The 13,057-nt window shown below is 35.3% G+C and overlaps 1 protein-coding gene across 5 annotated transcripts in view; it reads left to right on the top strand.

Moving 5' to 3' along the window:
* Positions 1–13,057, top strand: part of SLC35F5 (solute carrier family 35 member F5) — a 43,277-nt gene that overhangs the window by 14,889 nt on the left and 15,331 nt on the right. For all 5 annotated transcript variants that reach the window (XR_002727240.2, XM_023195904.1, XM_023195907.2 and 2 more), the window contains exons 8-11: positions 5,948–6,029; positions 7,187–7,274; positions 9,049–9,113; positions 11,204–11,308. Coding sequence is in view for 4 of the 5 variants with exons in the window: in XM_023195904.1 (XP_023051672.1) it covers positions 5,948–6,029; positions 7,187–7,274; positions 9,049–9,113; positions 11,204–11,308 (340 nt within the window). In the remaining variant the exon portion in view is untranslated. The remainder of the gene's footprint in view (positions 1–5,947; positions 6,030–7,186; positions 7,275–9,048; positions 9,114–11,203; positions 11,309–13,057) is intronic.

Below are 13,057 nucleotides of genomic sequence, written 5' to 3' on the forward strand. Positions count from 1 at the left end.
TAAACGGAGTTTTGCTCTTGTTGCCCAGGCTGGGGTGCAATGGCGTGATCTCGGCTCACCACAACCTCTGCCTCCTGGATTCAAGCAATTCTCCTGCCTCAGCCCCCCGAGTAGCTGGGATTACAGGCATGCGCCACTACAACCAGCTAATTTTGTGTTTTTAGTAGAGACGGGGTTTCTCCATGTTGGTCAGGCTGGTCTCGAACTCCCGACCTCAGGTGATCCCCCCCTGCCTCAGCCTCCCGAAGTGTTGGGATTACAGGCATAAGCCACCACTGCCGGCCCTGATCATTTTTAAGTGTACAGTTAGTGGCATAAAGTACATTCACATTGTTATGCAACCATCACCCCATCCATCCACAGAATTTTTTCATCTTATAAAACTGAAACTATCCATTAAACAATAACTCTTCTTTCCCACCACCCCCAGCCCCTGGCAACCACTATTCTGTTTCTGTTTCTATGGATTTGACTACTCATAAGTACCTCATGTTGAGTGGAATCATACAGCATTTGTCTTTTTGAGACTGGTTTATTTCACTTAGCATAATGTCCTCTGGGTTCATCCAGGTTGTAACTTGTGTCAGAATTTCCTTTCTTTTGAAGGCAGAATAGTATTTCATTGTACAGATATACCATCTTTTGTTTATTCATTATTCTGTCAATAGATGCTTGGGTCACTTTGACCATAAATTGTCTTTGAAAAGTGGTGGTGCGTGTCTGTAGTCTCAGCTACTCAGGAGGCTGAGGCAAGAGAATCACTTGAACCCAGGAGGCAGAGGTTGTAGTGAGCCGAGATTGCACCACTACACTCCAGCCTCGGTGACTGAGCGAGACTCTGTCTCAAAAAAAAGATAAAAAAATCCTGTGGATGGATGGGGTGATGGTTGCACAACAATGTGAATGCACTTTATGCCACTAACTGTACACTTTAAAATGATCCAAATGGCATATTTTATGTATATTATAATTTCAAAAAATAATTTCTAAAAATGCTATTATCTGCACATACCTTTAAATCTGCTATAAAGACTAGTGTTGTTACATAACAATTTACATAATACATTGCGAGTTTTAAGTTAGGAAAAAGTTTGCTTTTTCCAAGGAAGGGAGATAGTTCCTTTTAACAGACAATAAGCTGTGTAACTCAGGTTTTCCTATTGCCTCTCTGCCTTTTTGCCTACAGATGAGTTGTATGCTCGCCTGAAGTAGCTTTCTTCCTTTAAACTGAAGTTTCTGATATAATCATCATGTTCCACAGCCAGCTCCCACTCCATTACCCATTTAATCTGGCTCTGATCTTTTTACTCTTGTTTTAATTTTCACCATATACAATTGGTCCTTGAACAACATGGGTCTGTGTTGCGCAGGTATGCTTACACACAGATTTTCATCTATCTCTGCCACACCTAAAACAGCAAGACCAGTCCCTTCTCTTTCCCAGGCTTCTTTCGCAACATGAAGATGACAAGGATGAAGACCTTTATATGATGATTCATTTCCACTTAATGAGTAGTAAATATATTATTTCTTATGATTTTCTTAATAGCATTTCTTTTCTCTAGCTTTCTTTATTATAAGCATATAGTATACACTACATATAACATACAAAATATCTGTTAATCATTACTTATGTTATTGGTAGGGTTTCCAGTCACCCGTAGTCTATCAGTAGCTACATTTTAGGGGAGTCAAAAGTTATAGCAGATTTTTTTTATTGCCTGAGGGTTGGTCTCCCAATCCCCATGTTGTTCAAGGGTCAAGTATAGATGCTTTTATTACACATCTCCTTTGAAAACTGGGTAGCATATAATTAATACATTTTAGTCCTGCCTTACACTCATTTAAAACAAGCAGAGACCTCAACTAATAAAATAACATGAATCTATGAGACTTTAAACTATTTTTATTACATATGTAATTATCATACTGCAAATTCCAAAGATTTTCTTTTGATTTACCTAGCAGAATATTATTAATCAAGTTATCACTAAAATAAAGGCATTCCTTTGGGAAGTCAGAGGAATATAGTCCAGACATACAGTTTGTCCTCCAAATCCTTGAGTTCTGCCTCCTTGGATCCAACTAACTTCAGATCAAAAATAGTGAAGGTGAAAAAATAGAAGAACAGCAATACAACAATAAAAATAATAGAGATTAAAAAACAATAGCACAACAACTATTTACTTTGTCTTAGGTACAAGTAATCTAGAGATGATTAAAAGTATATGGGAGGATGTGTGTAGGTTGTATCCAAAAGCCATGCCATTTTATGTAAGGGACTTGAGCATCTTTGGATTTTGATACCTTTGGGGTTGGGGTCCTGGAACCAATCCCCTGCAGATACTGGGAGAAAACTTACCTTTTTAGAAATCTAGCTTAATAGAATGATAAGCTTTAGATAAGGTTAAGAGCAGTGCTGTTCAATAGAAATATAACATGAGCCTCGAATGCAGGCCACAAACATAGTTTTAAATTATCTAGTAGATGCATTTAAAAAAGGAAAAGGAAACAGATGTTATCAATTTCAATATTATATTTGTATCTAACCCACTATATGTAAAAATATTATTTCAACATGTTATTGATGTAAAAATTATTGATGAGATAGTTTACATTCTTTTTTTGTACTAAAATCTTCTAAACCCAGTATGCATTATACCTAAAGCACTTTTCAGTTCAGACCAGCCAATTTCAATTGCTCAGCAGCCATGAGTGGCTAGTGTCTAATGTACTGGACAGTGTAGATTAAAAGGAGTTAATGATTACTGTATTTGCCAGTCTTCTTTGAATATCTTTTGTCTTACTAGGTTTTTTTTTTTCTGTAAAATATAATTTAGGTGATACTGGCTTTATCAAGAATATCTCTTACTGCATATCCAAAGTAAATGAAATCAGTATCTCAAAGAGATGTCTGCACCTCCATGTTTATTTTACAGTATTCATCATAGACAAGATATGGGAACAACCTGAGTGTCTATCAGTGGATGAATATATATAGTACATTTTCATGGCTGAACATAATGTAATATTCAGCTATAAAAAGAAGGAAATCCTGCCATTTGCAACAACATGGACAAACCTGGAAGACATTATGCTAAATGAAATAAGCTAGGCATAGAATGTCAAATACTCACAAATATGATCTCACTTATGTATGTAGAATCTAAAATAGAAGCAAAGAGTAGAATGGTGGTTGCCAGAGAGTAGAATGGTAGGGAAATGGGGACGTGTTGGTCAAAGAGTACATAATTTCAATTATAAGATAAATAAGTTTTGGGAACTAATGTGTATGGAGACTTCAGATAACAGTACTATATTCTTGTAATTTGATAAGAGCAGATTCTTAAGTGTGTTCATCACATATACACACAGAAAAATGGTAACTATGGGTGATGATGGATGTGCTAATTTGACTATGGTAATCAGTAGACAGTGTTATGTATACATTAAATCATGTTATATACCTCGAACATACACAATTTTTGTCAAATATTAATGTTTTATGATACTTTATAAATGAATTACTACTAATGAAATTATGAAATGTATTAATTATTTGCTATAATTATTCATAAATCGTTGTCCTCAACTCTGAAATAATGAAGGTAGACGTTGTATGGACAATTTTTATTGGAGGATGGTTGAGATGGGTCTTCTTTTGTGATGAGGGTGCCGTGGAAACAATAGCCAGAGAATGGTGTTTGGTGAGAGGTAGAGAATGGAAAGGTTATTCTGGAAAGAGTTCACAGCTAATGAAGGATTCTTATGACCATTGAATGCTTCTTATCTAAGTGATCTGTTTTTATTTATTTACCTTGCATTAGCATGGACCAGTGAGGTTGTTTGGAAAATGAGGACAATATTTAAGTATAAAAATAGTAAGAGAAGTGGGTCAAGAAAGCTAATAATCACTCTGAACCTTATCTGTTCATGGAGAAAATCTTTGACAGATAAGATTAAGGGTTGAGTCTTCTTTTCTAGCACTTCATCTGCATGCAGATTGTGGCTTCTCTTGCCATATGTGTTTGATATTGCCCATCAATTGTTACCTCGTTTTATCGAGATAGGCGTGTGAAATTATCTAGGAAATGAAAGGATTGCAGATGGAATCAGAACCACATTGCCATAATTTCATTCTGGCTTTAGCCTTGACTACAGTATAGACTGACTGGAGACTACTAGGCTCTCAGTCATCTCCTGCCTTCTGATAGTGCTCTACAATCATGTGTCTCTACTGCTTCTTTGCAGTGTGAATACTAGTGTAATACTACTCAGCCACAAGCTCTGAGAGAGCTAGAGAGATGTTCCTGTCTTAATAGAGATAAGTCATTTAGTGGGATAACTCTTCGAGTCAACCAGTGTAAGTAGCAGAGACACCAAAAACTATTAGTCTAGCCGTTAGTTTACTTTGCTTGACCCAGCAATCCACCTCTTAGTATATGCTTTGGTGACACTCATGTACTTATGTACCAGGTGGCAGGCATGTACTAGAATTAAGATATTCATAGTCGCATTGTTTCAGATAGTAAAAAAGGGTTATCTACAAAAAATGGATGAATTATCAGTGAAAATTACTGAACTTTGGACACACACACATCCTGCCAGCCTTCATCAAAAAAAGTATTATTTCCTTTTTTTTTTTTTTTTTTGAGACGGAGTCTCGCTCTGTTGCCCAGGCTGGAGTGTGGTGGCACGATCTCAGCTTACTGCAAGCTCCGCCTCCTGGGTTCACACATTCTCCTGCCTCAGCCTCCCGAGTAGCTGGGACTACAGGCGCCCACCACCACGCCCGGCTAATTTTTTGTGTTTTTAGTAGAGGGGGGGTTTCACCATCGTTAGCCAGGATGGTCTCGACCTCCTGACCTCGTGATCCGCCCGTCTCGGCCTCCCAAAGTGCTGGGATTACAGGCGTGAGCCACTGCACCTGGCCAAAAGTATTATTTCTTATTCTCCATCCTGACCTAGATAAGTGGAAGAGAAGAAAGAATTTTTTTAAAAAACGTCCTGATAGCTGGAAAGCTTCCTTCACTGTATCCAAAGTTATGAGAACTCTTTGGGTTGTGTCTGCAAACTGAGATTCAGAAAAGCAATCACAATTAACTAGTAAATTAACATATTTCATAGGACATGTCTAAATTTCCAAAGTGAATGTAACCTTTTATTTTTCAATCCAGCTAGCTAGCTAGGACCATCCATATCCACGCATATCATCTGGTTTAATAGATTTCTCATTATCTGTATTCATCTGTACCTATTCTAATGTCGGAGAATTTTCCCAAATTTAAATAGATTTAGATAAACTTCACAGAGTATCAGCAGTACTTAGATAAAGCAATTTTTTTTTTTTTTTGAGACATGGTCTCTCTGTCACCTAGGCTGAAGTGCAGTGAGGCAGTCATGCCTCACTGCAGCCTCAACTTCCCAGGCTCAAGTAATCCTCCCACCTCAGCCTCCCGCGTAGCTGGGATTACAGGTGTGCACTACCACGCCTGGCTTATTTTTGTATCTGTTTTTGTAGAAATGGGGTTTCACTGTGTTGCCCAGGCTGGTCTTTCTGGGCTCAAGCAATCCACCCACCTCAGCCTCCCAAAATGCTGGGATTACAGGCATGAGCCACTACGCCCAGCCTAGATAAAGCAAATTTTTAAATTCATTTGATACTTGATTTTACTCTCATTAAAAAAAAAAAAGAAAGAAAAACCTGAATGCTAATTGTTAACCAACTATTGTTAAATTTTAAGGGAAACTGGGTAGCAGGGTCTTAGGTCTGATTGTAAATGTTTGTCTTTTTTGGGAGCCTGTGATTTTTTCAATACAAAGCAGCTTTTAAAACATCTTGTGAGAACAGTATTTAGGAGGAGAACAAAAGAGGGAATTCTGAATTGTAATGACAGATGTAAACATGTCTTTCATTAGGGTTCACTTTGGTTTTCTTTTCCTTTAGTGGTTTTTGGCAAATTTGTCATATCAAGAAGCACTTTCAGACACACAAGTTGCTATAGTTAATATTTTATCTTCAACTTCTGGTAAGAAATTTGTCTTTAAAACTCTACATTATAAATCAGTGTATATATTTCTGGTGTATATGTGTGCACATATACAGCATTTTTATCTTGTTATAGCTTCTTATATTAGTTCTAATATACATTAGTCCATTATAACTGCCTTCTAATCTGTATATAGTCAGGTGCCACATATGATGTTTCAGTCTACAACAGACTGTATATACAATGGTGGTCCCATAAGATTATAATACTGTATTTTTACTCTACCTCTTCTATGTTTAAATATGTTTGGATACACAAATACTTACCGCTGTGTTACAATTGCCTAGAGTATTCAATACAGTAACATGCTATACAATTTGGTAGCCTACAAGCAATAGGCTATAGCATGTAGCCTAGCTGTGTCGTAGGCTATACCATTTAGGTTTGTGTAAGTATGCTCTGTGATAGTGGCACAAGGATGACATTGCCGAACGACACGCATTTTCTCTGTATTTATCCCTGTTGTTAAGCATGACTGTAGTTTCATGCCTTAGCCTGTGCTGTTTATGTTCCTTCAAATACTTTACAATTTTTTTGTATAACAATATATTACAGTTTTATAGGCTGGCCTTTTGTATTATAGTTGCCTTTCCCTTCATACATACTTTCCCGAGATCTTTTTCTAGACCCTTTGGCTAAAATGTAATTGCTTATTTCAGAACTATAATTTGCCCTATGATAGGTGTTTTATTTTTAAGATTGAATCACTTTTCAAATCTGGAAGACAAAAGTATTTTTGAAGCTATAAAAATAACTTTAGGACACAAGCTTGATTATGATGAAGTCAACATGTTACTCTGAATAAGATTTAAGTTTCCTATTAGTTTAAAATAAATAGGACTGTACTTGATCTGTACTGTTGAAATAAACATGGTTTAGTTTAAGGCTATTTTATGACTGTACTTGATCTGTACTGTTGAAATAAACATGGTTTAGTTTGGAGGCTATTTTATGCATGAACTTTAAACATTTCAGTCTAATCATTACTTAACTGCCGTCATTTTCTTAGTTAAGAGTGACAAAAATAATTTGAAAGTTAGGTATATAATTTGCTTATTTAAACAATGAAGTTATTAGTAAAAATGTTGGCAGTATTTAAACTCATGTACCATTTTTAAATTCTTTTCTCCTGATAGGACTTTTTACCTTAATCCTTGCTGCAGTATTTCCAAGTAACAGTGGAGATAGATTTACCCTTTCTAAACTATTAGCTGTAATTTTAAGGTAAGAATATACTGTGATAGCTAGTTTACTCTGCTTAAAAATACAATGTCACAATTTCTGATAGTGGCACCAGGGTGGTTTATATTGTAAGAGCAAAGAAAGATGTGGATAAAAGAAGGCTTTAAATGGACATGATGCTACTCAGCCCTGTAACATCCACATTTTATTGAAACACAGCTACTCTCATCTATTTGCAAATTGTCTATGGCCATTTTAGCACTACAGAGGCAGAGTTGAATTGCAACAATGTGGCCCACAAGCCAAAAATATTTACTATCTGTACCTTTAAAAAAAAGTGTTACTTAGAAATTTTTTGTGTAAGTGTATGTTCTTAAGAATTATGTATTAAACATTGTTTAATACTTTGCTTTGAATTGGCATTTTCCTAAGAGATTCAATTTCTGAGGATATAAAAAGAATTTTACATAGCAACAATCTTGAAGGAAATCTAAGCAAAGAAATCTCATTTCATCAATTGAGAGACAAGAGTGTGGCCTCAAGCCAAACAACTTGGAATCCAATCCCATCTCCATCATTACTAGTTTTGAGATCTTGGGCAAGTTCCTTACATTTCTGTGCCAATTTTCTCGTCTGTATATTGGGGATAATAATAGGATTTCTCTCATAGGAGTATTATGAGGATTAAATGAGTAGAACTTCTAAAGTGCTTGGAACAATTTTCTGATACACAACAGGAGGTGCTCCCTATATTTAGCCATTATCATAATCATCATCATCTAAATGGAAACAAAACCCCTGGTTTCTAAATATATTGTGGATACTCAATAAATAATAGCTGAATCTGAATATGAACAATGATTATTACAGAAAATTGTGATGATTTAATTGAAGGGTATGCATATTTAATGTAAGGACTACATTTAAGTTCTGATGACATCTTTCCATAAGGGAATACATGTTTTCTTTCATCTTCTCCCACTGCCACCCTGGTCTTTCTGATCAGGGTGAGGGAATTAGGCTTTTTTTTTTTAAATTAGCAATATCTCATCTACTTGAAAACATGTTACAATTTATAAGATTCACAGAAATAGAAAGACAATATAAGTTCCCTGAGGACAGGAACCACATCTGTCTTGGTCACTTCTGTAACCCAGTGCTTTGCTCATAATAGATGCCCAGAAAATAACAATTGAGTTTATGAATGACCTCTGATATCTCTACAACCTTAATTCAGTCTTATTTTTATCCACTAAAATCATGAGATTAGTGAAATTGTTTAAGCACATAAGGATAGTTTTACTGTTAATTTAGATTTTACCAATAAGCAAGAGTAAGTACTGTTACATTGCTGGATTTATATGGGTTTGATATATTTGTGTAATCCAAAAGAAAGATTGGAAAGGGATGACAAGTTGGTTAATTCATTCCTAATTGAAAGACAGTTGATAGCATAGCACTTACGAGCACTGGGCTGTGGAGTAAAACTGCCTGCATTTCAGTCTTGGCTATGTGATCTTGGTCAAGTTACCTTACCTCTTTGTGTATTAGTTTTCACATGTAAAATGGGAATGGCAGTAATAATACTTCCTTATAAAGCATAATATTGTTTATTTTGTGAGGATTAAATGAGTTAATACGAATATAACACTATATTATATTGATATTGTTAGATATTGTTACTGAAATTGCTAAATTATTTGACAGTGTTACCCAAAGTTGAGATTAGTCTTGATCACTCATAAATAATTTTTATCTTTATGATTAGCCTTTTCAGAATTGTTTAGCTCATCATTAATGACTGTTATTCTCATAGCATTGGAGGTGTTGTACTGGTAAACCTGTCAGGATCTGAAAAATCTGCTGGAAGAGATACAATAGGTAAGTACTTGACTCTGCATTCTCTCTGTTAAGAGTATACAGGAAAGTTTTTTGTTAGAGTAAACAAGAAAGTCAAATGTGCATGCTCACACACACATACGTACAAAGGATAGGCACTAGCAGGGTGTTTTTTTAAACTTTTCCTTTGGAAATAATGTTAAAAAATGCATAAATATTTTAGTGAATTCTTATAGCCTTCACCCAGATTTTTCAAATGTTAACAACTTACATAACTATTATACAGTTATAAAAATCAGGAATTAACATTGACTATAATACTGTTATCTACAAAGCCTTTTCAAATTTTGCCATTTTTTACACTAATGTTCTTTTTCCAATCTAGGATCATTTATTGCATTTAATTGTCATGTTTCCTTAGTTTCCTTTAAATGCAGAACCGTTTCTCAGTCTTCTTTTATGACCTTGACACTTTTTTAGGGTCCCACCTAGTTGGTTTGCAGAATGTTCCTCAATTTGTATTTGTCGGACATTTTCTTTGATTAAATTGAGGTTGTGCATTTTTGGTAAGAATATAATGGAAGTGGTATTGTTTCCTGATCAGTGTATTCTACCAACAGGCATTGATATTGATTTGTCCTGTTGCTGGGAATGTTAATTTTAAGGTGGTTAAAATCAACCACCTTATTCTAGTGTAAAGTTACTGATTTTTCCCATTGTAAGTAATAAGCATCTTGTCGGGGATTCTTTGAGGCTATACAAATTTCCTGTTGCTGTCGTATCACCCAGGAATATTGTCATTCACTCTTGATTCTTGTCTGAAACAGTTACTGCTATGGTGAACACTTAGGTTTTGATCCATAGCTTAGACTTAACAAAAACAAAAATAAACAGAACCTAGCTGGGCTGAGCATGGTGACTCATGCCTGTTATCCCAGTGCTTTGGGAGGCCAAAGTGGGAGGATTGCTTGAGGCCAGGAGTTCAAGACCAGCCTGGGCAGCATAGTGAGACCTCATAATAAAAAATAAACCTATATTAATTATTTCTCTTTGGATACTTCTTTAGATATTTGAGGTTTATTGAATAGAACAATGCTTTCTAAATTATTCCTAACTACTACCCAGTGAGCTGTGCTTTGAACCTCCTCACCTCTTTCTCACCCAAGCAGCTTTGTGTATACAAATACATAAAATAATATATGTATTTGGTATGCGCATGTGTATGCAAGATTTTGTTGACAAAAGCTTTAAAAAAGTTTGAAAATAATAAAAGATGTAATAAAACATTCATCTTTTGAATAATTGATTAAAGTATTAAATATGACCACTTGGCAGAACATTATTTAGCTGTTTCGAAAGGTTTAAATGTTTTTGAGAGAGAGTTAATGAAGAGAATCAGTATTTATTATTCATGTACGGTGAGAGCTGTATTATGTTAGCTATTTTGGAACATTAAAATGTATAAATTATGTGTTTGTAGTTTTCAAGGAGTTCTTGATTTGGAACAATAAGAGATTTATAAAATGAAGCTACTAGGGATTAAACTAATACCATACTTGACAATAGTAAGTATTGTCTAAAACAGAAGACAGAACGGAAATGCAGCAGATTAGAAAGAGGATGCTTTGTGGAAGAAATGAAACTTTAACAGAGCCCTTAAGATGGGAGTGGTAGTGCAATACATATTAAGAATGATATATGGGGGTAAGGAAGACAATACAAGCAACAGCTTAGTGATGGAAAGAAACATTTGTTAAGTTGGAAAATGCCAGGTGTCAAGATTGTTTATGTAGGGTAAAATAAGAAACACGCATTTCCAAATTAAAAACAAAGTGTTACTTTTTAGTTGTATTATTATAATATGTATAGGTTTTGGTCAGATCATTGAGGTGAATGCTTTTGCATTTGTTTGTTAACACACTAAACTCCTTCCTGTACTCCTAAAAGACGTGGCTGGGGTAGGCTATACCTTTTCATTATATATCTTTGTATCAATATAAAGGTGATTTATCTAATTATATATCTTTTCACTTTTGTATATTCTTGCAATATTATCTGACACATTATTGGATTTTAAGTGTATATTGAATGAATTAATGAGTGGTTGCTTTAAATCATGTTGATTTTTACAGGTTCCATTTGGTCTCTTGCTGGAGCCATGCTCTATGCTGTCTATATTGTTATGATTAAGAGAAAAGTAGATAGAGAAGACAAGTTGGATATTCCAATGTTCTTTGGTAAGACTATGTTTAATTTGTGAGGTTATTTACTGTAAATGTCTAACACAGGGTTTTGCTTTTGTTTTTTTGGACAGAATAGGGAACCCTTTTTTTTTTTTTTTCTATATGATTCTTTAAAACCATTTAAAGATTATGAAGGCCAATCCCAATGTTTACTTTATTCTGCATGGTTGTGTACCTATGAGGGAATGCCCATCTCCTTGGCGTGTGACAGAAATTCCTAACACTTTTTTTCAAATTGATGTCTTCAGACTGCAAGTCAGATATTTATCTCATTGATATGACAGAGTTATGCTCTTATAAGCATGTGAGAGTTTACCTGCTGTATTTTACATTTTGCCAGTTTTGAATAGTTAGCAAAGGATCGGGGAGACTGCCCCCAAATTATATGTTTAACGCTCTCGCAGTCTATGTACTTATTTACATTTAAAATTGTGGGCCATTTAAAGGCTTTTCATTTGCATTTTATCTTTAAGACACAGACACTTTTATAACATAGATTCATTCTCAAATTACCCAATTATAGTTTCTGGATATGGTTTATAAATTTTCCTTTGCCTAACATCAGTTCAGGAAAGAACTTGCGATATCTGTAGGACTGCAGAAGAAGAACACATTGACAAGCTATCTTTCAAAAGATATCTGAATATAAATAGATAAAGAAGCTCAGTGATAAGAGTTCAAAGTGCAGCTTACAAGAAGTCAGGAGATCTGGAATCCAGCTGTTGTAACTTTGTCTCATACACATCTGGAATATGAGGAAATTGGACTAGATGAATGGCCTCTAAACTGTGATTTAGGCAATAGATAGGCTCCTGGGATGGCTGGAAGGAAATAGAGTTGCATGCAGGGGTCTAGTTCTTGGACTCCTTTGCTGCTTCACCTGTGGAACAGCTCTACTTTGTTAAGCATTTTGCATTAGAATTTAATTTGTAGTAAAGATTTTTCTTATGGTTGGGCATGGTGGCTCACTCCTATGATCCCAGCACTTTGAGAGGCTGAGGCAGGAGGATTGCTTGAAGCCAGGGACTTAAGATCAGCCTGGTCAACATAGGGAGACCGCATTTCTATTTAATTTTTTTTTAAAAGACTTTTTTAAAACTAAAAATAGTTTAAATACCTGTATCTGAAGACTAACAAAAATAAAATGTTTGAAAAGCCATGAGGTTGAGTGATTGCTTAAATTCTTTTTAAATACAGAATCCAAGAAATATAGCTTAATAGCCAGGTTTGGTTGCATGTGTCTGTAATCCCAGCTACTTGAGAGGCTGAGGCAGGAGAATCACTTGAGTCCAGGAGTTCAAGTCTGCAGTGAGCTATGATTGTGTCTCTGCACCCTAGCCTGGGTGACAGAATAAGATACTGTCTCTTAAAAAAGAAAAGATAATTTTAATGATATATTTGGCAGTCATAGAAAATTTTATTTGGAATGGAATAAAATGCTAGTTTTTTTTTAGTGTTGTAGGTAGGTGGTTGGGTCAGTGGTACTTTTTAAAAATTTAAACGTTGACAACTTGCAAGAAAAATTGCTCAATTTACTCATATTAGGGAGAGTGCATATAGACTTGTAGCTTATGTTGGTCCTGTTCATATGTGATGTGATATGTAAAGCAATATGGATCTGCCCTGGGCTTTAGAATAGACAGGATTCGGAGAAGTCAGGATTGGGATATTGGGGGCTCTTCAGGCAAGGGAGTTTGAGCAGAGGCTTAACGGGGAGCAGTGAGTAGATCTGAATGAATGTGC

The sequence above is a fragment of the Piliocolobus tephrosceles genome, chromosome 11, assembly GCF_002776525.5.
Source record: "Piliocolobus tephrosceles isolate RC106 chromosome 11, ASM277652v3, whole genome shotgun sequence".
Classification (NCBI taxonomy): domain Eukaryota; kingdom Metazoa; phylum Chordata; class Mammalia; order Primates; family Cercopithecidae; genus Piliocolobus; species Piliocolobus tephrosceles.